The sequence below is a fragment of the Diospyros lotus genome, chromosome 14 (genome assembly GCF_014633365.1).
Source record: "Diospyros lotus cultivar Yz01 chromosome 14, ASM1463336v1, whole genome shotgun sequence".
Lineage (NCBI taxonomy): Eukaryota > Viridiplantae > Streptophyta > Magnoliopsida > Ericales > Ebenaceae > Diospyros > Diospyros lotus.
In genome coordinates this window covers 32,887,614-32,915,027 of record NC_068351.1, presented here as the reverse complement: position 1 = coordinate 32,915,027, position 27,414 = coordinate 32,887,614, and the positions used below count along the sequence as shown (strand labels likewise).

At 35.4% G+C, this 27,414-nt stretch overlaps 3 protein-coding genes across 3 annotated transcripts; 2 read left to right on the top strand and 1 right to left on the bottom strand.

The window, feature by feature from the left end:
- The first annotated feature begins 746 nt into the window (after nucleotides 1-746).
- Nucleotides 747-4,496, top strand: LOC127790409 (glyceraldehyde-3-phosphate dehydrogenase, cytosolic). The gene is made up of 12 exons (XM_052319923.1): nucleotides 747-884; nucleotides 995-1,018; nucleotides 1,113-1,213; nucleotides 1,679-1,794; nucleotides 1,909-2,008; nucleotides 2,571-2,717; nucleotides 2,834-2,894; nucleotides 2,968-3,065; nucleotides 3,190-3,332; nucleotides 3,464-3,547; nucleotides 3,844-3,933; nucleotides 4,137-4,496. Exons 1-12 carry the CDS (start codon nucleotides 881-883, stop codon nucleotides 4,183-4,185), a joined length of 1,017 nt encoding a protein of 338 aa, XP_052175883.1. The 5' UTR covers nucleotides 747-880; the 3' UTR covers nucleotides 4,186-4,496.
- Nucleotides 4,497-7,105: 2,609 nt separating this feature from the next.
- LOC127790864 (protein PLASTID TRANSCRIPTIONALLY ACTIVE 10) lies at nucleotides 7,106-16,937 on the top strand. Its single transcript, XM_052320590.1, has 12 exons — nucleotides 7,106-7,889; nucleotides 8,370-8,429; nucleotides 8,535-8,564; nucleotides 10,379-10,452; nucleotides 11,294-11,375; nucleotides 11,991-12,064; nucleotides 12,236-12,302; nucleotides 12,617-12,709; nucleotides 14,298-14,474; nucleotides 14,567-14,617; nucleotides 15,192-15,343; nucleotides 16,292-16,937. Exons 1-12 carry the CDS (start codon nucleotides 7,146-7,148, stop codon nucleotides 16,746-16,748), a joined length of 2,061 nt encoding a protein of 686 aa, XP_052176550.1. The 5' UTR covers nucleotides 7,106-7,145; the 3' UTR covers nucleotides 16,749-16,937.
- Nucleotides 16,938-19,672: 2,735 nt separating this feature from the next.
- Nucleotides 19,673-27,252, bottom strand: LOC127791125 (3-oxoacyl-[acyl-carrier-protein] reductase 4-like). The gene is made up of 11 exons (XM_052320912.1): nucleotides 26,959-27,252; nucleotides 26,103-26,245; nucleotides 25,432-25,485; nucleotides 23,748-23,828; nucleotides 23,608-23,653; nucleotides 23,436-23,530; nucleotides 23,331-23,363; nucleotides 20,831-20,965; nucleotides 20,624-20,717; nucleotides 20,149-20,231; nucleotides 19,673-20,036 (listed from the first exon to the last, which is right to left on the bottom strand). The coding sequence occupies exons 1-11, from the start codon at nucleotides 27,149-27,151 to the stop codon at nucleotides 20,004-20,006; spliced, it is 990 nt and encodes a 329-aa protein (XP_052176872.1). The 5' UTR covers nucleotides 27,152-27,252; the 3' UTR covers nucleotides 19,673-20,003.
- Nucleotides 27,253-27,414: the final 162 nt, after the last annotated feature.

Here is a 27,414-nt window from a genome sequence, read left to right as displayed (position 1 = left end):
AAGGGGTAGAAGCTGACTTTTTCAAAGTTGGGGTACTCCAGCTTTTACAACTTTTGATTAAACAGTTACATTTTTTTGATAATTTTGCCTATATTTTTAACAAAAAATTACTCTTCTGTCCATGTAATCAAGGGTCTCTCTTCTCTACCGTCATCTCTATTTTCAAATCTCTTTTTCTTCTCGCCATCTCCCTTTCTCTCTATACACTAATTAATTTTTTTATAAGACTTGAAACTTATACATATATACTAATTAATTTTTAAATTATCATTCTATAATTATTAAGGGTATTATGGACAATTATACAAAAATAAGTTATTTTACAACTTATGGTATCAAACACCACAACTGTTTAACTACAACTTCTGAAAAGTTGTAATAAACAAGTTCACAACTTATTCTAAGTTTTAGAAATTATAATTTAAGAAGTTAAAAGTTATAATTTATTTAATTAAACTGCAACAAACATGGTCATTTTACAACTTATAGTATCAAACATCACAGTTGTTTAACTATAATTTTTGAGAAGTTGTAACAAACAAGTTCACAACTTATTCTAAATTTTAAAAACTATAATTTAAGAAGATAGAAATTATAATTTATTTAATTAAACTGCAGCAAACAAACGGTCTATTTGTCAAAATAAATATCTTAATCGCGTCTTATATATTTTCTTTTAAATAAAATTGGTCACCCACGTGTCGACACGTCATACGTCAGCCCTTTCGCAATAAAGATAAGCTGCCATACACCGGTAGCACCCACCCAACGAGAGCGGTGCCGCTATATTAATAAACCCTACAGTCTGTCGCCTCTTCGCTCGATCTCTCTAGAACCCTTATTCTCTCTCTAAGCTCTGTCTCACTCTCTCTCTAGATCCATGGGTGAGTTATCATTTCCACTTTGTTTTCGTTATTTCTTTAGCTTTTCTTCCTGCTGCGATCGCGATCGTGATTGTGATGTGACTCTGGTTTTTTGTTTGGTTTATGGACAGGCAAGATCAAGATCGGAATCAACGGTACTGGATTTGATCTCGCTTTCCGTTGTTTTTGTTTCGGATCTGGCGACTCCCCTTTGTGCTTATCAGTTGAGTATTGATGGTGGTTGTGTAGGTTTCGGAAGGATCGGCCGTTTAGTGGCTCGAGTGATTCTGGGAAGGGACGATGTCGAGCTCGTGGCTGTTAACGATCCCTTCATCACTACCGATTATATGGTACGGTACTTAACTGCCTTTGGATGTAGAGATCTTTACTGTTGCTTTGTGGTGAGCGAGTTTGTTGTAGATCGGAGCTCTCAGTGGTCCAGACTGGAAAATCGAATCACGTGTTTTGCTTCGATGGTCCTGATCTGTTGAATTTCCTGTTTCGGTTGGGTCTTGAGTTAGTAGTTTTGACTTTTACTGTGCTTGGATTTAGTGCTTGTAGAGGAAATGAAACGCTAAGGATAAAAGTTAAGGAAACGCTCGGAATGGAGCTATAAGTTATCGTTCTTTGGTTGGTTTTAAACGGACTATGAGATTAGGAGTAACCAGGGCCCTCCCACTTTGTCTTTTTGGTTTCATCTGTATATAATAACCGTGTACATATGAGTAATTGGTTTCACTTTCCTTTCAATCATATGGTATGCCTGTTATGGGGTTTGGTGCTAGGGCTCATCTTTAAATCATTTGCTGCTGCAGACATACATGTTCAAGTACGACAGTGTTCATGGTCCATGGAAGCACCATGAACTCAAAGTTAAAGACTCCAAGACCCTCCTATTTGGTGACCACCCGGTTGCTGTCTTTGGTCTCAGGTATACTTTACACGCCTAGATTGTTAATATGATAAATTCAAATGTATGGGTATGAGATTATGTAACTTATTAGTGGGGATTTTATCTAACTTATTCCACCTACTGTATTGTTAGGAACCCAGAGGAGATCCCATGGGCTGAGGCTGGAGCTGAATACGTTGTGGAGTCCACTGGTGTCTTCACTGACAAGGAGAAGGCTGCTGCTCACTTGAAGGTCGATTGTCAAACATAAACATAGTTGCATTTAAATCTGTATCTACACTTGTGTGTTTGCTGTTGGATCTGTGAAATGGTGACAGCTAAGGTTTTATGGTGAAGCTCAATAAGTTGGGCTTGAGAACCATGGTTCTCTTCACGATAGGATTGTTTTAACAGTGGTTATCCTTTTTTTTGTTTTTGGCTGGAAACAGTGGTTTTTTGTTTTATGAAGAATAATAATAAAGGTCAACAAACAACGTCTCTGCACATGATGACTAGAGACTGCTAAACATGTATTTGTTGCTCAACCATTTGTATGGCTTTTTCTTGGTGGTCAAATGTTGAAACTACTGCGGGTTTATGTTATTACGTATATCTGTTTTTCATTCAAGTCAGTGGCGTGAAATTTTAATTATTTCTATGGCCGAGCAGTGAAGCATCTTCAATGTTATTTGTGTTTTTCTTTTTTTTTCCTGGTAACAGCAAAAGTGACAATGTGGTTCCTTTGCGTTCTCCAAATATATCTCTTGCTGGGAAAATAAATTGAGTGTTATTAATTTGGCTTCTTTGGTCATCAGGGTGGTGCAAAGAAGGTCATCATTTCAGCTCCTAGTAAGGATGCTCCCATGTTTGTTGTGGGCGTCAATGAAAAGGAATACAAGCCTGATATTCACATAGTTTCTAATGCTAGCTGCACAACCAACTGCCTTGCTCCCCTTGCTAAGGTCTCCGTACTACATACTCTTTGTTTTGATGTTCTAACTGGCTTTTTTTTTTTAATTCCTTTAATTAGTAATATTGTATGGTCATGTATTGATATAAATTATGATCGAATGCGCAGGTTATTCATGACAAGTTTGGTATTGTGGAAGGTCTTATGACTACTGTTCACTCCATCACAGGTGAGTTGTTTGGTACCTTTGTATTTATCGTGTTTTTATTGGGCTGCATATTTATTCTGCCTTTGCAATTCAGCCACACAGAAAACTGTTGATGGACCATCAAGCAAGGACTGGAGAGGTGGAAGAGCTGCTTCTTTCAATATTATTCCTAGCAGCACTGGAGCAGCTAAGGTAGTTTGGATTCTGAGCTTTGATTTATCACTGTGATTGTTTTGTTCTGCTTAGCCAGTTTCCTGCTCAAGTTATATTTATTACTAACTCTAGTTCGCATATGGCGTTTTTTGATCTCTTCAAGGCTGTTGGTAAGGTGCTGCCTGCACTTAATGGGAAATTGACGGGAATGGCTTTCCGAGTTCCTACTGTAGATGTATCAGTTGTTGACCTCACTGTGAGGCTAGAGAAGGCGGCTACATATGAACAGATAAAAGCTGCTATCAAGTAAGGATAGAGAATGACTTGTCTAGTGGATTTTGTATCTGTGGTCGTTTTTACTTTTGAGGGTTTCTTTATTTTATGCCCAAGTTCTGCTATTCTCGCGTTGATGCTTATCTCTTTTGAGTGGACAACAGGAAGGAGTCCGAGGGAAATCTGAAGGGAATCTTGGGTTACACTGAAGATGACGTGGTCTCCACTGACTTCATTGGTGACAACAGGTGGGATACTAGAAGTCACAAGGATTCTTTTTTGTTTATTTATTTTGTGTTTGATTTTGTTTGTTTTTTAGTTAAGCGGTATCTTATTCAGTGCATGTGATGCTAATATTGGTTCTGTGGTGTTATGTCTTCCTTGGGTCCTCTTTAACTTCTTAAAAAACGTATTTCTACTGGGATAATGACATGCATGGCTTCAGTATATTTTGAGTGTGATTTAACTTTTTATGAATTTTTAACGGTGGTATTAGTGAATGAAATGTCACCGTTCTGGGATGTAACTTACGTTGAATTTCCAGGTCAAGCATCTTTGATGCCAAGGCCGGGATTGCCTTGAACGAGAACTTTGTGAAGCTGGTGGCCTGGTATGACAACGAGATGGGATACAGGTAAAATCCTATGTTCCCTCGTTAGTGCATAAAAATATCAAACGCATAAAGTTTCTATTACTTTTTTAAGTTCCCCGCGGCATCATGATGGTGGTGGTTGGGCAATACATCCCAGGATTTATGATTGCAACCACCAGGACTTTTGAGTTGCCTTGTGATTTTATCTAAAATTTTTCTTCTTTTGCCTTTTTTTTTTCATGCAGCACCCGTGTGGTTGACTTGATCACCCATATGGCGAAGACTCGCTGCTAAGTAGGACCGTCATCCAGGAGAGGGTCGTCTGTTGATGTGGTCGCAATGTTGCGAAAGAATCCAAATAAAATTGAGGGGTAGTCTATAGGACATGATAAGCTCTTCCTGGACAAGAGTATATGTCTTGAGAGAGTTTGTATGTTTTTTTTTATATATATCTCTGTTTTCATGGTTTTCCAGTGTCATCGGATGAGGGGCATCGGATGCGCCCCATGTTTTCAACTTTGTTCTATGAACCCTCTTGCCTTTTGCCTTTTGCCTTTTGCCTTTTTAATATGTTAATCTATCTTGAGCCACTGTTACTGTTAAAATCTCTGCTTCTACTTGCCTGCATTTGCCATGCGTAATTTATTATTATTATTATGATTGATTCGTAAGTAATTTCAAGGGTATATAATGATGAGTTGTATTTTGTTTGTATGTTTTTGAATATAAGAATATGTTAACTGAAATAATTTTGTAAGTTCGACAAATCCTTTTGTACTTTCTCAATTACGGGTAGACTTGGGCTTATTCTTATTGAGCCCAAGCCCAGGCCCAAAATATTTATCTCAACCGGGGTCTCTCTCTCTCTACAATTCCTCCTCGTGATATAGACATGACGCAATCGGGATTTATACACGTAAATGATCTATGTTTGTACTTATCATATGTGCAAATATGAAAAAATTTGGTGTAATGACCATATAATTAATTCACACTTGACAAACCATGAAATGAGGGAGAAGAACGCTAACCATAGTTTAAATGTATGATTAGTGTCGACGTGTGGATTTAGTTGATCGTGATTCGTTCGCTTGCTCTGAAAAATGGACACAAAAGGGGAGAAAAGAAGACGCACCAAGGAGGTTTTGGGTGGTTAAGTTGGTGTTCCGATTGTTGGTACCTACAAGTATTCTGATGCTCAAGTGAGTATGAGATTAAAGAGCAACAATATATCAATAGGTTAAGTCAGAAAAAACATACCTTGACTATAAAGAGAGCTTGTTTATATAGGAAGAGATGTCCTTAGTTTGCGCTGTGCCTTTGCAGGTGATAAGACTGAATATTAGCGTCGACGAGGATTCCCAGGTGACAGCATGGTGTTGACGGGACCTCATTAATGTGGATTTAGATGGACATGTAGATATTCAGTAAAGGCTGCAAAGATATTGCTGTAGACTAGTATAGGGACATGATAGAACCGACATGGGCCGAGATTGGGCTTGGTCAGCCCAACTAGAATAATGCCTAGCCCATGATGGTTCTCTGGTTGTTTCGTGGTCTTCTTGCATACGCGAGCTGAATGGTCGGCCTGCGAGCTGAGTGTGTCGCTGAGAGCTCGTTTGGGTTCCACGATTTGCGAGCTTTATGCGTTGCTGGGAGCTCGTATGATCCCGCAATTTGAGCTCGAAGTGGGTGATGTCTTACCTCGTTCTGGCAAGCTTAGCTTTAGGCCCATTGGGTTTCAAGAGATTGAACCGATCTACTGGGTCGAGTTTAGCCTGCTTTATGCGAGCAGAAAATATATATAATGGCCTCGTTTGTTGCAGCTTAATTAGAGAAATTATAGTTTTTAACTTTTTAAATTATAGCTTCTAAAACTTAGAATAAATTGAATAAATTGTAAACTTGTTTGTTACAATTTCTCAAAAGTTGTAGTTAAACAGTTGTGGTGTTTGATACCATAAGTTGTAAAATAACTTATTTTTGTATAATTGTCCATAATACCATTAATAGTTATAAAATGATAATTTAAAAATTAATTAGTGTATATGTATAAGTTTCAAGTGTTATAAAAAAATTAATTATTGTATAGAGAGAAAGGGAGATGGCGAGAGAGAAAAAAAGATCTGAAAATGGAGATGACGGTAGAGAAGAGAGATCCTTGATTGCGTGGACAGAAGAGTAATTCTTTGTTAAAAATAGGGGCAAAATTGTCACAAAAAAATGACTGTTTAATCAGAAATTGTAGAAGTTGGGGTACTCCAGTTTTGAAAAAATCAGGTTCTACCCCTTCTAAAAGTTAGTAAAAGTTATAAGTTAGAATTCTACAAACTAAAACAAACACTACATTCTTACTTTTTTTTTAAATTAGAAGATAAAAATTGTAACTTTTAAACTGCAATAAACAGGCCCAATAACTAAAATACTGATGTATGCACTTAGTCACGTAAGTATATAAAATGGAAACTAAAAATAAAAATTTTGCAGGAGTTCTATGGGAAACATTTAAAAAATTAAATTGACAAAAATGGCATACATATTTATGAGTGGAGATTGGCCAAACTTATTTTTTTACGCTTTTTAAGGTATGTTTTAAATTTTTTTATTTTTTAATTATATTTATAAATTTATATTTTAAAATCAATTTAATTTATGTATGTTAATTTTTTATTATTTTATTTGCACTCTTATATTTAAAATTTTAAATTAATTTAATTTTTATATTTTGAAATATAAAAAAAATAGCACATTGATTAGAAACTTAAAAATATAAATATAAAATTATAATCGAAATAGCAAAATTTTGAAGGACGACACCAAAAATAATATAAAAATATTGAGATAAATATATAAATTTTTATTAATTTTATTTAGTGGAATTAACTAAAATTTGCTATAATCGCTTTCTTTTTATTTGTACATTACGTTTTAACATTAAATAACTTAGTTTTAGGGGTTCTAGTGACAAAATAACTGACCACGATTTATGGAATAGATAAAGATCCATTTGCACGCATGGTATGGTGGCCCTTTGCGGATTTGGCCTTGCCTTATTAATTGAAAAATTAGGGCTAGAAGGGTGTGATTGAGGTGTAGGAGTAAATGAGGGGTTTAAAGTGACAGTAGTGAATAGTTGGAGGGGGGAAATGTAATTAATTCCATATAATAATAATAATAATAATAATAATAATACAACTGATGAAACTAAACTTTATCCGAGAGAGAGGGAAAAAAGCTTCCCATTCCCAGCAAAAATGCTGACTCTCCAAACCTCTCCTCTCTTCTTCCAATCTCTTCCACCACCCAAAACCCTCCCAAAACCCTACACCTCCCAAAATCCTAGCCCCAAATGCCTCCCCGGAACTCTCCTCCGCCTCTCCGGAAGAAGCTCCGCCGTCCACTCCTTCAGCTCCGACGAGTTCCCCGTCGACGAGACCTTCCTCGACTCCTTCGGCCCCAAAGAGAAGGAGTCCGAGGAAGAAGCCCGCCGACGCAACTGGATCGAGCTGGGCTGGGCTCCCTGGGAGGAAATCCTCTCGCCGGAGGCCGATTTCGCCCGGAAATCCCTCAACGAGGGCGAGGAAGTCGCTCTTCAGACCCCCGAAGCCATCGAGGCTTTCAGGATGTTGAGCCCCATGTACCGAAAGCAGAAGATGGAGGCAATGGGCTTGACCGAGGATGATTATTACGCCAAGCAGTTTGACATCAAGGGAGAAATTCCCGAGCCGTTGAACACCATTTGGGCCGGGCCGCTGGTGGTCCGACACGTGCCGCCCCGGGACTGGCCTCCCCGGGGGTGGGAGGTGGACAGGAAGGAGTTGGAATTTATTAGGGAGGCGCATTTGTTGCAGGCGGTGACAGTTGATCTGGAGCAGGTGGAGAAGGAGGCAAGGACTGACACCGAGGATTTGTCCTTGGATAGGTATAAGGTGTTCCTGAAACAGTATAACGAGTGGGTCACCGCAAATAAGGATAGACTGGAAGAGGAGTCTTATAAGGTTTGCTATGAGCTTTTGATCTTCTATTTTTAAATGATATGTTCTTGTGTGTGCACTTATCTCTTTACACTTTCCCATTAAAGCTGATTGTTTATGTAATTGTTGCTTGTTGCACTTATTTGGGGACATAATAGTTACCAAGAATGTAGTACCTAATACAGTGGCAAAGCGCAAACTGAATAGAATTGTAGTATATTTTGAGTCGAATTAAGCTGAAAATTTGAAGAATAATGGCATTTTCAAATTATTTGGCTAAGATAATCCGCTGCATTAACTGTGTCACGAATTCTATGTAAAAAATTATTAAATAACTGAATCTATCATGCAGCCTGAAGTTGCATTGCATTTTAGCGGAAGTAGTTGGACCAATACTCTGTACTAAAAGCATTGTGTGCCGCGTAGGAACTATTTCTACATAGGATATGCATGCTTATTTTGTGTAGCTATGGGCTAATATTAAATATTTTGATTTCTATACAGTATGATCAGGATTACTATCCTGGTAGGAGGAAAAGAGGCAAGGACTACAAAGAAGGCATGGTATATAACCAGTTTTACTTTCCATTGTAGTATGAATTTATATAAAGTTAAGCCAAGTGAAGAAAGACAGCATCATTAATCTTTTTTTTTTTTTAATCTCTGCAGTACGAGCTCCCATTTTATTATCCTGGACAAGTAAGTTCTTTAATTCTTTTCCGTTCTTCCATTGACAAATTTCAAGTTTAGTTACAAAGTTGAACTTATCATCTTAGCTATACATCCTCAGCATACTGAAAGTGGATAAGAACATACATTTCAAAAGAATATGAATTAGCTAGATATGAAGTGTGCCGTTCCCATTTGCATTACCAGTTTTAGTTGGTTAGCTTCTGTTCGGTGGGGCATGATTTGTCAGTTACGTCTTCAATACTGGATGGGAAGGTTTTCTGATTCCCATCTCCTGCTACAGCAGTACTGCTTGGATCAAGTTGTACTTGGGGAGATTTTTATTTCATTTAGCCTCCACTCCAAGCCATCACCTTTCTGGCTAGAGTCAGAGCCAACAAATAGCTGTGCCAGTTCAGGGAAGTCAAGGTTTTAAGTCTCTGAGGTCTTTCTTGATTAGTTCATATTAGGATATGACCAACTTGCTAATTGTTGCGAACTTTCACTTCTCTGAAATTCTAGTCATTGTCCTCCTTTTCATAGAAAATGGAGAGATAGATTGATGTATTTACTCTCAAGTAAATAACCGTTAAATAATGATGAAACTAGTAGATTTAAATACAAAGTGACGTAAAATGACCCAAATTAATACCTGAATATTCAGTTTGATAGCCTGCTACTTATTCTTCTTATGCGTCTGGTAATCAAAATGTAATCTCTCGCACTCTGCTAGGGAAGAAATTAGAAAAACAATAAACTCTAATGGTGTGGTAACATTACTAGTCCATCTTTGTTACAGAACTTACATGAATTACTTGCTTGTTAGATCAAGGCTGCTTAGTGTAACTAACTTGCTCCTTTATAGCTAGAACTCTTTTCTTTCTTTTTCTTTTCTTTATTTTGTTCTTTTTCGCGCTAGATTTCTTATAACTCTTTCTTTTGATGTATGGCCTGAGAGCATAGCATTTTCCGCTCCAAATTGTTGAGCTTACCAAGACGTCTTGATGTTTGGATCTGATTGCAACTCATTACAAGTTACTCGATATTTTAGGCAATCAAGAGATCTATCACATGGTTGTGAAATCAAATTTGCAAGGACAAAAACATTCACAGAATGTGTAAACTTATTTTGCCACATTATAATTGCCATAAATACAATGGTCTAAAGCCAGTTTTGAGTGCTGATTTAGCTCTATCCTCTCTTGTATGAGAATGCAATTTTGAGTTTGAGGGTGTCACTTTGTGCTCATAACAAGAGTAATTCTAAACCCAACAGACCTTTCAGTGATGAAGGTCATAGGGACAAATATTTTGGGAAACAATATTTTAGGCATGAAAGTAGAAATTAATACTGTTTTACTAGTTTCTTTATTTTAATTTGTTTCCTAGTTTCTTTTAATTTATTTTATTTCCTAGAATCTTAATTAGATTATATCAAGGAATCCTAGATAGAATAGGTTTTTACCTATTAGTTGTCTATAAATAATCCTTTATTGAAGTATTGAATAACAGGATTTGATGAATAATATTGAATATTGATATTGGTTTTGAGTAATCGAGATTACTCTTGTTTCTTTGGATTGGATTCTGCATCATTCGGTCATCCTTATTTGTAGGAGCCTAACATGTTGAATGGCTTTCTCTCTTAGTTTCCCTTTTATTTAACATCATCTTTGGATGGGCCTGTTGCAGCTTGTCCCTTCACGTATATGTGAAAGATAGTGTTTGATAATTTAAAACAACAGAATGTGCACGTGCATATTTATTTTAATAATTGCTCAAGCAGCTTATCTTGGCTGAAATTTGACAATATGAAGTGTAACATCATAGAAATGTCTTTGCAGATTTGTTCAGGTAAAGTGACCACTTTACACCTTTATCAAGGAGCATTTGTTGACATTGGAGGTGTCTATGATGGGTAAGTATCATTTAACACGGGCTTGTGCGGTCTTAGTAAATCTAAATTTGTAAAAAGGTTAATTGATGTTATGAGAGTATATGTTGAACACAAGTAATAGAATGCACAGTTGCAAGTACTGACTGGCAAACCTGAATATAGACAGTACCTTTTAGGGTCTCTGGGCAATATTTTGAGACTAATAAAAGGCAAAAAGCATATACTTTCTTTCAATAAATATGTAAGCTTTTTACATAAGCTGTTGGTGGCAGTTGAAATTTATTTATTCTTGGAATGATGTTTACAGCAATTTAGGTTCTGTCGTTATATGTTTTTTCCTGGTACGTCTTCATTTTTAAGTTCAAATTGTTTTCTTTTCCATTCTTCTCTCATATCCCAAGTTTCATCATAAAAAAGTAGAGTTCTACTCATAGTTCTGGGATGCATGAAGTAGAGCACCACTGGAAAGTTTAGCTTGACCCAACATCCATGTCTGTTGTAGTATTCTTGGTGAGGGCTAGTGAGATGGTGATTGTTTACGAGATCTCCTGAGGCCCTTCCCTGATATTGAGGTTTAGGTGGGATTTGGGTCATATGGACTAATAGGATGCCTTATATGATCTTAATCTTTCAGTTGATTGCTACCTCTTGTTGCCACTAGTTTGAATTTGCTATCTATCAGATTATTTGACTGCTTATCTTGTTCAAAATAGCGATGGTTCTGATTTGAACCAGATTATGGAGAAATAGTTCAACCTTTCTAGTTTACCCAAAACTATAAATTAGTATAAGAAATAAGACTTTTGATGGTATGGTAGCTTTTGTTTTCCTGAGATGCTAACGTTATCTCTTTGTGTTTCAGGTGGGTCCCCATAAAACGGAATGATTGGTACTGGATCCGCCATCATATAAAAGTTGGTATGCATGTCATTGTTGAAATTCTGGTGAGTAATGCTGCCTATTTTTCATTGTTTGTAAAATGAACATATATTGCAAATGTCCTCTATTATTTTATATATTTATTTTGTATGTTGGTGGGGAAAAAAGAATTGTAAAATACTGCAATGGTTAATTATCTTTTCATTTGGTCCTCTTTATTGTCCATAAATCCTGTTGTCACTAGGAAAATAAGTTGACTGAAGTTTGTTTACCAGTAAACTTATTGGCTAGAGACTGTCCTTTTGAATGTGATTCTTATGCTGTGGCTGGAAGCTCTGGCTATCATAATGCTGGCAGATGACTCTTAAGGGTTCACTCTCATGTTATTATTACTTTGGAGGAAAAAAGTTCAGTAATGAATTATTTATCAAAAGAAAAGGTAAAAGGAAAATCGGTCAGTTTCATCTGTATCTAATCCAGAAACCACCTTGAGAAAATGACACTAGTTATGTGGTAGAAGAGCATAGGAACCATATCTAGGATCTATTTTCACTGGAAATGCATGAAACAAATGTTACTTTGGTCAACACTGTAGAGTTGAACTTAGCTTTTTGTTCCTGATAACAAGATCATTTAATTTATTCTGGATTTTAATTGTTTGATTATCATCTAACTTGCAGGCAAAACGTGACCCATACCGGTTCCGCTTTCCTATTGAGATGCGCTTTGTTGATCCTAACATAGATCACCTGATGTATGTAGTTAGTACTTGATGATATTCTTCACTCTTGATGTCTACTTTGTTACATCTTAAGGTTAAGTTACACTGAGCTGGAAGATGGCTTAGCAATCTGTTTTGAGTTATAATTGCTTGCTACTTTTTTCTTACATCTTCCTGTATTTCTTTTTCACACTATGCTTGCAGCTTTAACAAATTTGAATTCCCGCCAATATTTCATCATGATGAGGATACTAATCCAGATGAAATACGTGTGAGTGCCATTCTTCTTTAAAAGTGCCACCACCTTCTATTTATCCATCTTCCCAGATGGTTTGGTCATGTGTGCATCTGGATAGACAATTTACAAAGACTATAATTTTCTTTTAGCCACCGATGTTTTAACCTTGACAGGTCTATTGTTTTCGAACCTTGTATAAATTGCTTTATCTGTGGCAGGATCCATCTATTGGTGCATCCTGCTCGTTGTCTTTTGTGGTCTAGTTGCAGAGTGAAGATTTCTAACATCCTGATGCTTGCTTTATTAGTTTTAATAATCTGCTTTTGCTTGATGTCCTTCATTTGCAGCGTGACTGTGGAAGACCTCCTATTCCAAGGAAAGATCCAGGAATCAAAGTGGAAGAGGAACCTCTGTTGTCAAATCACCCATACGTTGACAAGGTATTTCTCTTATTTCAAATTCTTCACAACAAAGTTGGCATTTCACAAAAGTTTACTAATTAAATATTCCAGTTGTGGAGATACCTCTATCCTGATATTCATATATACAAAAGGGTTCTACACATGCTAGAAATATTCTGCAATGACAAGGCTGGCCTGTAACTAGATTTTTATTTACACACAAACACTACCAATATGGTAAGATGAGAGGACATAGCCTCACTGTGCCACCAAAGAAAATCTTTCCTGGAACATATACAATAATATTTAGGGGTACAAGTGTCTTAAATGGCATGCATTATGTTAGTTCTCTACCTTTGTTATTAACATAGATAGTATTAGATGCCTGAACTCTTACACCCTTTTAATTTTCTGAGGTTTAAGGTTTACTAAATTAAGTCATCCATGGGTAGGTCAGTTGGATACTTGATGTGCTCGTGATGTTTGGCTCCCATATGGGGAGGTAGTAATTTGTCAAATGCTATTAGAGAGTTGCTACAATCTGAATAAAATGAATATTTAGGACACAAGCTTGGTAGACAGTATGTTTCTCTTGTTTTCATGGTTTTCAGTATTATGTTTCTCTTGTTTTCATGGTTTTCAGTATTGGGCTATCTGGTACACCCCATATTTTAACTTTGTTATGTGAATTGGTCTTTAATATGTGAATCTTGAGCTTTTTCTGTGAAATGTTTGCTTGTAAGAAATGGATTTTTTTTTTTTATGGTAACTGCTACATGAATTGCTTGTGGTGCAAAATCAGGTTGTGGCACTAAGATGTGTTATAATTGTATGTCTGATTCAATAAATAATTACAGTTGAAAAGATAAAAGATAAATTAATAAGTAATTTTGTGTATGCTTGAATTAATAAGTAGCCAAAAAGGCGGGGGAAGACTGAAGAAAATTTAATTGGAAACCTTTAAACATGATGGGGATATAATGACCTTGTAGAAGGTATGGCGATCAATGGAAATGGTTAGAAAGCTAGAATTCATGTAACTGAATTCACCCAGCAGGATTATAGCTTGGAATTGCTTTTGTTGTTGCATAACATGCTTGCTAGAAAGATCTATATTCTAGGAAGTTAGCATTTTGTTTATTACTAATATTATAACTATTAATAGTTTTTGATAATTTGGTCTATTTTATTTTTTTGTAACCTATGCATGCATTTGGGGTAGAGAAGTACAATAATCATCCTAGGAAGCAATAGATGCAACCCACTTTGAAGCAAATAAACTTAACATTTGTTTTTGAAACGTAGTACACTTGACTAGTTTAGGCAATTATAAATGTAAAATGAATATGTTAAATTTAATTTATCACAGTGATAAATTGCCTTGGGTGCTTAAATTATGATGTGGATTTCCCTCTTTTGACCTAATTGGCAAATTTTTTCTTGGGGAGCGTATTAGTATATTTACACCCTGTATCATGATCTCTTTGGCCTACATGTTTGATGCTGAGCATTCATGTTTTTACTGAATGCATGTGCTGGACATTTTGTTTGTGTTCACTGGGAATCTGATGCACCCTGGTTCATCTGTGAACTGTAACAAACTTTGAAATATTTTCTTGTTTTGCAGTTATGGCAGATCCATGTTGCTGAACAAATGATTCTGGATGATATGGAAAATAATCCTGATAAATATAAAGATAAAAAATTGTCAGAGTTGACTGATGATGATGATTTTGATGAAGAAAACAGTGTTGAATATACCCAAGCTTACTATAAGAAAACTTTACTGCCAAAAGTTATTCTGGTAAGCATATTCCTTTCAGGTGTAAACTGCACTCTATTTGTTTTTTTTTTCTTTTTTCTCATTTTGCTGACATAGGAGCTCCTGTTTGGCAGAAACAAAGTGTCAAAGAACTTGACTTGGAAGCTGCACTTGCTGAGAGAGAGGTTAACTTAATATAAATTATGACCTTGGTTACTAGATATTGCACTATTATGACACATGTTTTTGGAAGTCTGGGTTACCAGGCATGTTTTTTTTTTTTCTCTCAAACTGTAGGACTTGTTCTGCTTAATTTCATTTGGTTCTTAAAGGCTATTTATAAACCTGAAAGAACCTCAATTGTTCAGACAATCAGAAGGAACTTTTATAGCTTCTGTTCCCTTATTTCTTAGGTCAGACTCTTTTTGTGGCCGCAAGCTTGGTTTTGAGGAAAATCAGGGTCAATAGCATCCTGCCTTTTTGAATACCCATCCTTATCTTATTTTCATATCCTGCCTTCTTGAATACATATCCTTGGCTTATTTTTCTCTGTTTCTTCCACACTCTTCTAGTCTTCTTCCTGCACTCATGCCTGTGTTCTATTTGTTAATTTGAACATCATCATGAGAAGGCTTAAGGCTGTGGACCTTGATTTTGGAAAAGAATATATGTTTATTAGCAATCTGTCTCTATCTTAAAGCCTTTTTTGTAGGTTGTGTTGTCCATTGTAATCATAGTATATACTGTCTTCTATTTCAGCACCATAACAAGCTAAGGAAAGAAGCAAAAGAAAGAGGAGAGAAATATAAAGTTACCAAATTGAGACGAAATATTGAAATGGATGAATATGACTTTATCCATTGGCATCGGTCATTCGAGGAAAGAGAAGCTCTACTCCGAGATATCAGCTGGTAATCTCATTTGTTTAATTTTCACTTTAACATACAACATACGAGGAAGCTGTACTAAGACTTTTGTTTCTGATTGCCTGTTGATGATTGAACAGAGTGGACTAACATTGCTTTCCACCATAAAAAGTGAAAGAACTGAGCCTAATAATCACACCCAACCATTCTGCCCTCCTGTTGTTTTGATTTTCCATGTAGTAAATTTTGCTAAGCAGCTAGCTTTGCAATGGGTGCAACATATTGATAGTAGTTCAACCGTTTGAAGCAGCAGTTAAATTCACTTCTTAAAAGGTGCCTTTACCTATGTAATGCCCTGTCCTAGATAAATTCACTTCTTTTACATTGGTATCAGAGATAAAATTAGCCTTCAATTTCATTGGATTCCCATTCTGTATAATTTAGATATCATAAATGGTTAAGGTACATCACATATTGGGCTTTTGGATCTTAGACATTTACTTCGTGAATATTACTTTATTTTTGATAAGCAAATATATACTGACAAAATAATGCCTTAAGAAGGTAACGCTGTACAAAACAATGCCTTAGCTGTTGATTTTATTTTATTTTTTTCCTTTGTCAGATTAATGCACTCTTAATACATTTTAGATTCAAGTTAAAATATCTAATTATCTCAATAAATGCAATTTTGACTGTTGTTCTGTGGTAGCATTTCATATGTGATGATTGCCAGTTAAACTCAGTTTTCATTCAAGGGTTCTTGCTTCTTGTCGTAGTTGTCTGTTGGATGATAACCATCCTAAAAGGTAGCTTGAGCTTTTGTTTTTCAGATACTCAAATTTAAATACATTTGCCTTCAACTTGGATCTCGTAGTTTATCCTGCTTCTGTCACATTGGGTGGCAAGTTTGCACCTGCCGTTATGTTTAAGTGCGAAGATTATATGCAATTTTCCAATTTTTGCTCTATCTAATGCACAATTCCATCACAGCCGCCAAGCACTGGGCCTTCCATTGGAAGAACCTGGAAGGTACAAGGATGCCAGTTTTTTTGGGAAAGACCAATACGATCCTTCGAGCCCATTGTATCGATACGACTACTGGGGGGAACCCAAAAACTCAGAGAAGAGTAGGCAAGAGAGAATGACGGATGCCCACAATAAGTCTATTGTTGGCAAAGGCACAGTTTGGTATGAAATGTCATATGAAGATGCCATCAATCAACAGATGGAAAGGGAAGCCCAGCTGAAGGGAGCGGTTCTGAGAGAAGCTGATGCTAAAGATTATGAAGAAAGAGAACATGGTGATGATGAGGATGAAGACGACGACGACGATGAGGACTTTGATTATAGCATTCTAGCTGACCCAAATATGGATTTTTCAGATCAACCTCTTGTTAATGGGACTGAGTCCTCCAGAATGTCTGATGAAGGTATGTTTGAGGATTAGGGACATGATAGCTGTAACTGTTTTTGTCTGTACAGTTGTACACAGAGCAAAAGAGAGGACACTTGAAAGTAGGCAATCCCATTTTTGTTCGAGCAAACATCTATCTATTATTAGTCTGAATTTTAGTCTTCTTGTAGTGTATTATTATTGCTTAGTAAATGAAAATTAGGAAATGATCTATTCTTTTGATTTGTTCTCTTACACAGGTCATTGGTATGCAAATGAAACTTGGTATAAAAATGTAACTAAAATAATATGCTTTCTTTTAAGTATTTCCTAATATAATATTACAGTATAGAAAGTCTGAATGATGTAATGGTTTTTGGTCTATTTATTAGAAGTAGATGAATTCCTTTTTTATAAAAATTGATGTTACAACAATGTCATTATCGGAGATCTTTACATAACCTTGCTTACAGGTTAATTTTTAGGTAAATTACACCAATCATTCTCGAGGTTTGACAAAATGAAATAGTCATTCTTAACATATTAAAAATGATAAAACATCTCTATTGAGGCTATAGATTGGGCATCATTTTGTCCCCACCATGACTATGAATAAACACTAGTTAATTTTTTATTAATACCCAAAATAATCTTCCTTCTTTTTGTGTAATTATGTAAAAGTAAAATATAAAAAAAGTAAAAAAAAAATATAACACCTGTAATGCTTGGCCAACCACCATTGGCAATAATCAAATAGCCAATGTAGTAAATGGCCATCACTCATCACAAATTGTAGATCGAGCCCTACTAGGGTTCAATCAAATCCCACTATTAAGAGTTTGTTTGATAATATAGAAATTTAATAGAAAATGCCTCATTCAAAGAATTGAATTCTATTTTTGTTGTTTGACACTATATTTTTCATGGAATTGAATTCTATAATACAATTATTAAAATATTATTTGACTTATTTTTCATAAAAAATTTCATTTAGGGGAGGTAAATTTTATTTTTCATACAAGTTGAAAAATATTTTCTTTTCCAACTAAATATTATTAAACATATCTTAAATTCGATTTTGCATCCTGTAGAGAGAAAAAAAAATATAAAAGGAGAAAGGGCTCTTAGAAAAATGAGATTAATACCATTACGAAGAAGTGATCTTTGTTGGAAAAAAGAACCAACCATCCTTCCATGGAAGAGAGAGGGCCGGAAGAGAATAGAGAAAGAGTGAAGACTTTAAAAATAGACAAAATAATTCACTTAAATTCATACAAAAAGTTAACAATACAAGAGTTTCTATCATTTTTTATATGTCAAAATCGTGCTATTTTACCAAACCTCAAGAATACTCGATATAATTTATCCTAAACTTTTTATACTTTATAGTATTGAAAGTATTTCTTCTTATTACAACCAATCTCAATTCACTATAATCAAGACTTATGATGTAATAAGACATGTTCTAATCAAATTATTAATTCCAGAATGAAACCTTTCAAAAAAATTACTATCCATGGTGTATTTTTCCATATAAACGTCCCATCTTTCTTGGCAGATTTTTTGGTGCCATCACCTCCTTTTTCTTTGAGCTGTCCATTCAAAAAAAATCAGCCACATCACCTATTTTCAAATAATTATTTTTTTAAAAAAGTTATAAAAGATTTTATAAAAAAAAATTCAAATAGTAATTTTTTTTAAAAAAATATTTTTTTTAAAATCAAACAAAAAAATTACTATTTAAAAATGAGTGATGTGACTAATTTTTATTAGGTAAACAAGAAAGGGAACAGCTAATGGGGACAATAAATCTTGACTCTTTCTATTTCACGATGCTTGTGTTTCAAATAGTTGGTTACCCCTCCCCCCAAGTGAAATACATGATAATTAATACCAATTGTTTTCAAATTATAAATACATGATAATTGATAATCATAGTTACAACGAATACTTTTTCTAACTTTCTGAAAGGTGGAATAAAAAATGGAATCAACCACATTTTTAAACCCCTTCAAAACCTACTAAATAGTTGCTCAAAGTGAAAAAAAAAAAATCAAAAAACGAGTTTTTTTTTTAAAAACAAATTAAACTAACCAAATAATTGCTCAAATTTAAAAAATCAAAAAACAATATTTACTCGAATAAAAAGAATATTATTTGATTAAGAATAATTTTTACTTGATTAGCTTTTGTAAGTAAATTTCAATATAGAAATATTATTCGATTAAAAAGATTTGTTACTTGAGTATAAATGATATTACTCGATTAATTTTTTTTTAATCGATTAATAAATTGAGTATAAAAACTAACACTCTTATCTAATAATTATTACTCAATTAAAACATTTAATTACTCGATTAAGAATAACTTCTTAAGTAGCGTTTGTTAAAATTTAAGAATAACTTTTTAGATAGCATTTATTAAAATGAGCAATATAAGATTATATTAAGATAAGGTTAAAATATTTTACAGACCAATATATGAAATAATCAAAATACAACTATGAAACATTTTAAAATTTTTATCAAATTATTTGTTAAATTTTTTGAGATACATTAGTTGATATATAGATCATTTTTTCTTATTTATAAGATCTAAGATAAATTTTTCTAAATAATTCAAAATAAAAAATCACTTAATTTTGTTAAGAATTATCAAATAAATTTAACAAACACAATTAAAAATATTTTTTTTTTCTAAAATGATTTCCATCTCTCTTTTTTCAATTTATATATTGGTTAACAAACACTACCTAAATGAATTAATAATTCGAGCATAAAGATTTTGGTCGATTCAGTTATTTCAATTTTTTTCAATAAGGAGACCGAATTGAACTGAACGAGTTTGCAAATTGAATCGAACCGAACCACCACTTTTGGCCAATTTGATTTAGTTATGTTTCAATTTAACTGAAATTTTGCTCACCTCTATCAACAAATGACCAAAATGAAAGGAAGTGGCATCTACGTATGGGCACATTGATAAGCTACTTCACATCAGCACCCTTTCATTTTCTATATAACAATACAAGTGTGTGGCCATTAGCATTGGCTAAATAACAGAAATATAGCACTCATGATCAAGTCGGAAACATAACTGCATCAAGCTCAGATTCTGAAGGTAAAAAGTTCATCCCGAAGAAGCAGGCACAAAAAAGTGAATAGCAGAAAAAAGTGAATCCTTGTTGGGGTACCATACTACTGATAACGGTGTTAACTGTAACAAAAAACCTGGTCCTGATGTTCCGGAGGTTACTAATTGGACTGTCAGTTAAGGACGAACCTGGTAGTGCGGGCTCTGTAAGGGTTCTTACATCACCATCCCTCCATCGATGGTGTAAACCTGCATTAGTACAATTGAATTTCTCTGATCATTACATCCCCCAAACAGTATTGAATATACTGCAATTCACATTAAAAACTTGAATATCAAATTAGTCAGCATTCAGTAGTACCTGTCCAGTAATGTAACCTGCCGCAGGGCTAAGAGCCAAGAATTCAACTAGGCCGGCAACTTCTTCCGGTTGCCCATATCGCCCTGTGATCACAATGTAATGAAGGATTAAGTTGGGATGATATTACAAGAAAATTCAGTTATACCTAATCAGGTGATTAAATGGCCCTGTTCTCTATCAACCAAAAACTTTCTGCAACAAGGATAATCTGCAAATAGTGAAATGAAAATTTTCTAGCTTGAATCTGAATCCCAGGGGAAAAAGAGCCAACCAACTAAAGATCATAATTAGTTATGCTAATGCATGCTGCTGAAAGGGTGTGCCACCCATGAAAGATCCACAAGAGACATTATACATTCATCAAGAATTATTTCCATTAGGCATATTGGAGAGCAAGACCAAGGGACTGAAATTAAAACAAGCATTTTCAATTATAAAAGTTTTTAATGGCAAAATGGATCATCTGCATTCTTACCCAAGGGGATGGTCCCTAAAATTTTCTTTTCAATGTCTTCTCCAACCTTGGCTGTCATATCAGACGCAATAAACCCTGGAGCCACAGCATTAACCTATGGAAAAAAAGACAGCTTCAGCTATATCGTATTAATAATGTTACACACTACAAGAATATGCCAAACTATTTCAACACCATGGTGCACAGGAATTAGTTCAGGCCACTTACATTTATATTCCTGCTAGCATATTCCTTTGCGACACTCTTGGTTAAGCCAATGACTCCAGCTTTTGCAGCACTGTAATTGGCTTGGCCAGCATTGCCAACCAAACCAACGACAGATGCTATATTGATTATTCTTCCCTACAAAATTGTGATTGCTGACTAACAACTGAGCAAGTATAGGCAAGAGATAGTTATGCATCAAATAAAGCCTATGCATATTAGATTGAACAAGTCCAGTTTGAAGCGAAGCTGGATGTTTCTAAGAAGGTAAGGCTGTGTACAAAAATATCCCTCCCCCAACCTTCTTAAAGCAGGGAGTGCCTCCTGCATTGGGGACCATCATACATTTGTATATTCTACTGACTTCTTTTGCTATAGTTTTTCCAAAAATTGCCTTGTCTAGGCATTCATGTTCTTATCGATGCTCTTAGCTTTTTTTGTATATATAGAACTGGAGGAAATTTCTGAGCTATACTTGAAAAGCTAAATGCTACTATTCATTTCAATGTTTATATTTACAAGTACTAATGCAAATTTACAGGTATACATAGGTCTGTGTGTGTGTGCAAAGATTGTCAGCTTAAATTTTGTTTGGAGTCCAGTTTCCAACATTAGCTGAGGTCCAGCAGGCACTAATTGAAATACATACAGGTTAAAGCAATGGTATTCACTGAAGTTGAGGCTTGAAGTTCAAATGCAACATGTAGGCGGCAAATTCCCATCCCATTGACACTAAGGACCAATGTTTAGAAGTATTTGAGTGTAGTAGCATCAAGGGAATGTTGTACAAAACAGAATGGGCAGCCTCAGGCTGGCCATAGGATCGGTACACCTATCATCACTACTTATATGCCAGGCATTTCATAAACACTATATCCGCTTGAACAACAAAATTGGACAGCTGGCAGTAATTTAACTATGGATGGGTTGCAGCAACAAATTTTTAGCAAGTTCTTATAACAACTATATCACACTTTGGCAGGTGCAGTTTTATGATATGACTTAAGAGGTACAAAATGTTACTCAGGTCGGTATTCCTAAGAAATGGTTGTTTTAATGATTTGGCCATGCTCTCATGTGCAACGAAGACCACTATTGGCACTGGTGAATATGGTGCTAAAGGGGAAAAATGGTGGTCCCATGACATGCCTACCGATCATGTAACATACTTATGTCTCAGTAGCCCAGAAGGATATACTTGATGCTCCATCTTCATCATTTGCTAACACATAAGCTAACAAATAGTGGTATCAAGTATCAACTTTCACTCTCCCATATCCAGCTAGTACTGCTTTTCCAAGCTCATTCAGCAATGAAACGCCTAAAGGTGTCCCGAGATAAATCCTCTAGGGTAAGGAAAAAGATTTTACCAAGTTCTGGAAGTTTGCCAAATAAAATTTCAATGAGTTTTGACCTTGTTAAGGGCAAAAGAATAATATATAGCAAATAGTAAATGCCAAAAGACTATCAACTAACATGTAAATTAATCCAACTGAGAAATAAACATGTGATGGACCAATTACAACCGAACTACCCTAAATAAGTTTAGTTGGGGCAACTACCCGCTGCTTAGATACAAACTAAACCTTGTTCACCACAACTAGAATTTCTCAGAATTCTGTGTGATTCCTAAACATTAAGGTCTAACACTTGAATATCTATGTTGCTAATTCCAAGTCCAGACACCAAACACACAACAACAAACAATTGTAAGCCTTAATACCACTAGGTACATAAATCATTGCTCCTCAACCATCTCAATCTATGGCCATACAATCCATAAGACCAATATCCTATATCATGCTTAAGGGTTTCCCACCAAGTGTTATTTGGTTTTCTCTAGCTCTTTTACTACAAACTAACTTCATTTGATCCACTTGTTTCACAAGTGGGTCTAAATGTCTTTTCCTTATGTGTCCAAAACAATCTTCTAAATACCAAACAAGAAATACATCTGATTATCACAACTGTTCCTAGCTTTTTCTCATTTATCAAAACTGATACTACGATTGCCATGCAGGCACTAGCTGCAAGCCCACTTTATTGGTTTAGACCTCTGAAAAAATTGGCCATAAATATTTTCAGGGAGCTAGAAAGATATAATGTTGATATAAAGTCATTTGTGTGAAACAATAGGAGGTCCAGGAACAGGTGAAAACGAGAGGAATTAGCACCAACTGCAATTAAAACCAATTAGCACCAAGAGAGTATGTTGGTACAAATGCTCTGCATGCGAAAGGACAAGTAAACGTCTAAGCAAACATAATGGTTTCTTGTTAAAAGGGACCTCCAGACAAAATGGACCTGTGTAGCCAAACTCACAAGGTAAGAAAGAGGTTTTCTTTAGTGAGCTGAATCAATTTTAGGTCTGATACATTCCTACCTGAACAAAAATAAAAAAGAAGCTCTGCTAAATGGAATCCCGAATTTGAGACTAACATGCATTAACTGCAAGCAGGGTGAAGTAGATTATGTGCAAGATGAGAGAGGATTTGAAAATTACCTTTCTCTTTTTCATCATAATTTTGGCTGCAGCCTGCAATTGGAATGATGTTAGTTAGAAATGGGGAGTATGCTACAAATAACCATATTAACTAATTGCACAGACCTGTGTGCAGAGAAATACTCCTGTAAGATTCAAATCAATAACATCCTGCCATTGGGATTTTTTCATTCTCATCAACAGTCCATCCTTTGTGATTCCTAAAGCCATTGTAAAAACATCATATGAAGAAGGAAATAAAAGACTCCATCGAAACTTGCACATTAATGGTTGAAACCTGCATTGTTTATTAATACGTCAACTGTTCCCCATTGATTAACTGCCTGCACACATAAGAACCATATGTAACCTTGTTGCAGTCCAACTATCATATGAAATTCAAAAGTAAATTTGACACTCTGAGATGATATTGCTCACTGTATTTATCATTGATTCTACATCATCTTCCTTTGAAACATCCCCTCCAAAGGTAAGAGCTTGACCGCCACAGGCCTCAATCTACACAGTGAACTGTAATTGCTCACAACTCTGTTGTCTTAAGCAAAAGCTTCCATATTATCAAATAAAGAACATAATACATGACATGAAAGTAGATAAACATATAAATAGAACAGCCTACAAGATGATTCCTGAAACCTAGTCATGGCTGAGTAACTAAATCCAAAGAACATTTTCATCATAAATATGTCAATAGAGAGTTTCTCCCATTGACATTCTTTATCAATTTTGAATGGGAATAAAGAAAAGATTGAAACTTTGATTAGATGAAAATGCGGGTCCAGACATGAAAATCTGACATAAACTACATGCTGTTCATTTTCCATTCACAGTTGGACTGACAGACCCTGTAAACTAGTTCTGATAGTTCTTTTGCAAGTTATCCTCGTATGGTCCTTCTGATTTCACTTTAGTGCATAACATAAATACGTACCCCAAGCTTCTTTATTAGTTATACCAGAAGCTTGTAATGTGATGGGATCAAGTAACATTTCTACGAGTTTATGCACAGCCGTTTTCATTAAAAAGTACTTCCATAATAATGAAAGTAGAAAAGCACAGCACTTCCACAATTCAAATATTAAGACAAAAATTGAACAAGGTCTCATAGGAGTTGACCTTGAAACAGCATGGTAGTATGTTATTAAGGAAGTTCCATAAGAATGGTCAAAACTTGCCTCTACTTTTCATGCCAAGTGTACAAGCGTAGATTAGTGGGATTAACTTCTACAGGAACGACTTCACCTTCTGGCCTGCTTTATCTTTGTATATAACTAATATAACTACTACTGTAGGTTTGCACTTCACTAAAGATAGATCCATCTAACAAGACCCTCGTTATGAATTCAAACACAAGCTTCTAGAGCTAATGGATTCAGTACAACATCATTGTGAAACTACAGAAGCACCTTAATGTAGTCATTCCAAAAAACCCCAACCCCAACCCCCCCCACAAAAAAAAAAAAAAAAAAACACCCCACCAGGTAAGATGACATGCAAAAGGGAATTTCAACAAGAAAAAGGAATTGTTTGTTGAAAAGATTCTGACTAAGGCTAGCTTCTTGTTTTGGCATGCTTGAAGATGTTCTGGTTACTTAAATTTTAAGGAAAAAATTGATACTTTCAAGAGGAAGATCTCAATGGATTTGTAAGACTTTAAATGATAGTTCCCTGCAGTTTGCCAAAGTTGAAAATTTTGATTATGCAGCACGACCAAGAGATAAGAAGACACAGTTTTGTTTTGCTTTGTTTAAACAACACCCTTCTAGTTAATCTACCAATCTGAACAGGCTTTTCTTGCACAACTTGATTTTGTCAACAAACATTGTTTTAGACATACTTAAAAGTTCCTCATTAAGCATACATTATACCTTTAAACACATTTAGATATCTTAATTTGGCTTTCTGCAGAAAACCTCCTAGCAAAGATGCAAATGGCTTAGTGATTCAGACAGTGCATTCTAGAATGTCCAGCACATATACATAGGATTACAGCCAAACATCTTAACCTAATTCAATCAAGTAAAATGAAAGCAGAAATTTTTGTATTGAACTATAAAAATCTATCAAATGCTGATTATGATGATTAGAAAATAAATGGCACCTCTTTGGAAACTTCTTCGGCCTGTTTGGATGATCTTGCATAGTTCACTAGAACCTGTTAAAGCACAACAGAGTCCATAAATATAACATGTTTGAACAATATAAGTTGAATAATGCAAGATTATGTCAAGCAACATAATTAAAGAATTTGAGCAGACAATAGGGAAAATGATTTCTTTGGATCATCAAGGCTATTTCACACAACTCTATAGTGCTACAACAGAGAGCCTCATTCACAACAGTAATAAGAGGCAATTTAGACAGCTCTAAAATAGCAGAAGTTCATGGCCAAGAGGTAAATGACTACTTACAATAAAAGCAAAGTCAAAATAACATCAAAAGGTTTACTACGGTGAAAAAGATACCTCATGAATGGCTTATTTTCTAGCATCCTCATAAAAAAAGCAACTAGAGAAAACATAGGACACGATAAACATGTAGTTATTATTTATGACAATTTTTTATGACTCTTTGCATAGGTAGTAAAGCATATGTATGCATAACACTATACATAGCTTAACATTTTCTAACTCTTAGTACCAAGGGAAATAAAATCATACTAAGCATCCACATTCTGAAACCTAGAACAGTTATCGCAAAACACATGTAGTTATTATTTTTTATTGAATTTAAAAATCATTTCTGAAAAGACAAAAGAGAAGCATTGCTGACCTTGCAACCAGCTTTCCCTAAAGTTAATGCAATTGCCCTGCCAATTCCTCTAGAAGCTCCAGTGACAATAACAACAGGCGCTTCAACATTCTGAGTAATGCTGGCACCTTCTTGTTCAACTGCAGAAACCTGAGCTCTAACACCTGCAGATGTCATTCTCCCACTCAAATTGCAGAAGCACATGCAAATTCACACTTATATTTCAGCACGGAATCTACATTTTTGACTTCACATATGCAGAGTTGGTAGTTTTCAGTTCAATCCCACAAAATACCAGTATCAACTTAAAACATATCCCTGGTAGGTGTACTTGGCATAAAAAACTTGCAACCACAGAAAGACACCTAGCTTAATTACGGGAAGATTATTACTAGGATGCACCAAATGACAATCAATTCCAACAACAATACCGTTATACAACTAGTAAACCCCCACGTGCACTCCAAGGAGAAAAGATGCTTTCAATGCTAAATTTGGAACTAGGATTTGTCAAGAGATTGGGAAATAAAACCACTTATTCATGTACATTTACATGGTTAACCAAACTAAAACAACATAAATATACAGAGTATGTTTTCATTTTGACGTATAGGTCACAAGTTCAAGTCCAGAAACAGCATCATTGTTATGTAAGGGTAAGGGTAAGTACAATTGACCTTCCTCGGAGCCCACTTGACCATTTTTTCTTTTTATCTTCTCATTTTCTTCTCGGTTTCCAACCAAAATAAACAAACAAACAAAGTTAACTTTGATCCGCTGGTTTTCCTACACTTCGGAGTGAAGAAATAGAGGACACAACGCTGCAGATACACACGCGGAGCATAAAATTTGGCTACATTTACAAGGTAGGAAATACCTGAAGGAGGAGGGGAAGAGGAGGAGCGGAATTGCAAAGCAGGTATTGGCAGGAAGGGAGAAGCTCTAAGGGCGGCCGAGATCGGAGAGGGAGAGCGGAAATGAGAGATTTGGCGAGCGATTGGGCCACCGGAAGCGGCCAATTTCACCGGAATCTTGACGGAGGTGAAGGCTATGGCGGCTGATGCACCCATTGAAGAAAAAACACTTCGGACAGTCTAGCGGAAGAACGAAAAAGTGGAGAGAGAGAGAGAGGGAGAGAGTGAGGGGGAGGGGGGAGGGAGAGGGGTAGCCAAAATGTGAACAGCAAGACCGTGTTTGGAAGAGTGAAGAAGGAAAATTTTTATTTTAGTATCAATATTTAAAGGGAAAAGTCTAAAGAGCCTGACGAGCTCACCGACCGCCCTATCGAAAGGGGGTAAAATAACGATTTTGCCCTCACCCACTTTGCAAATTT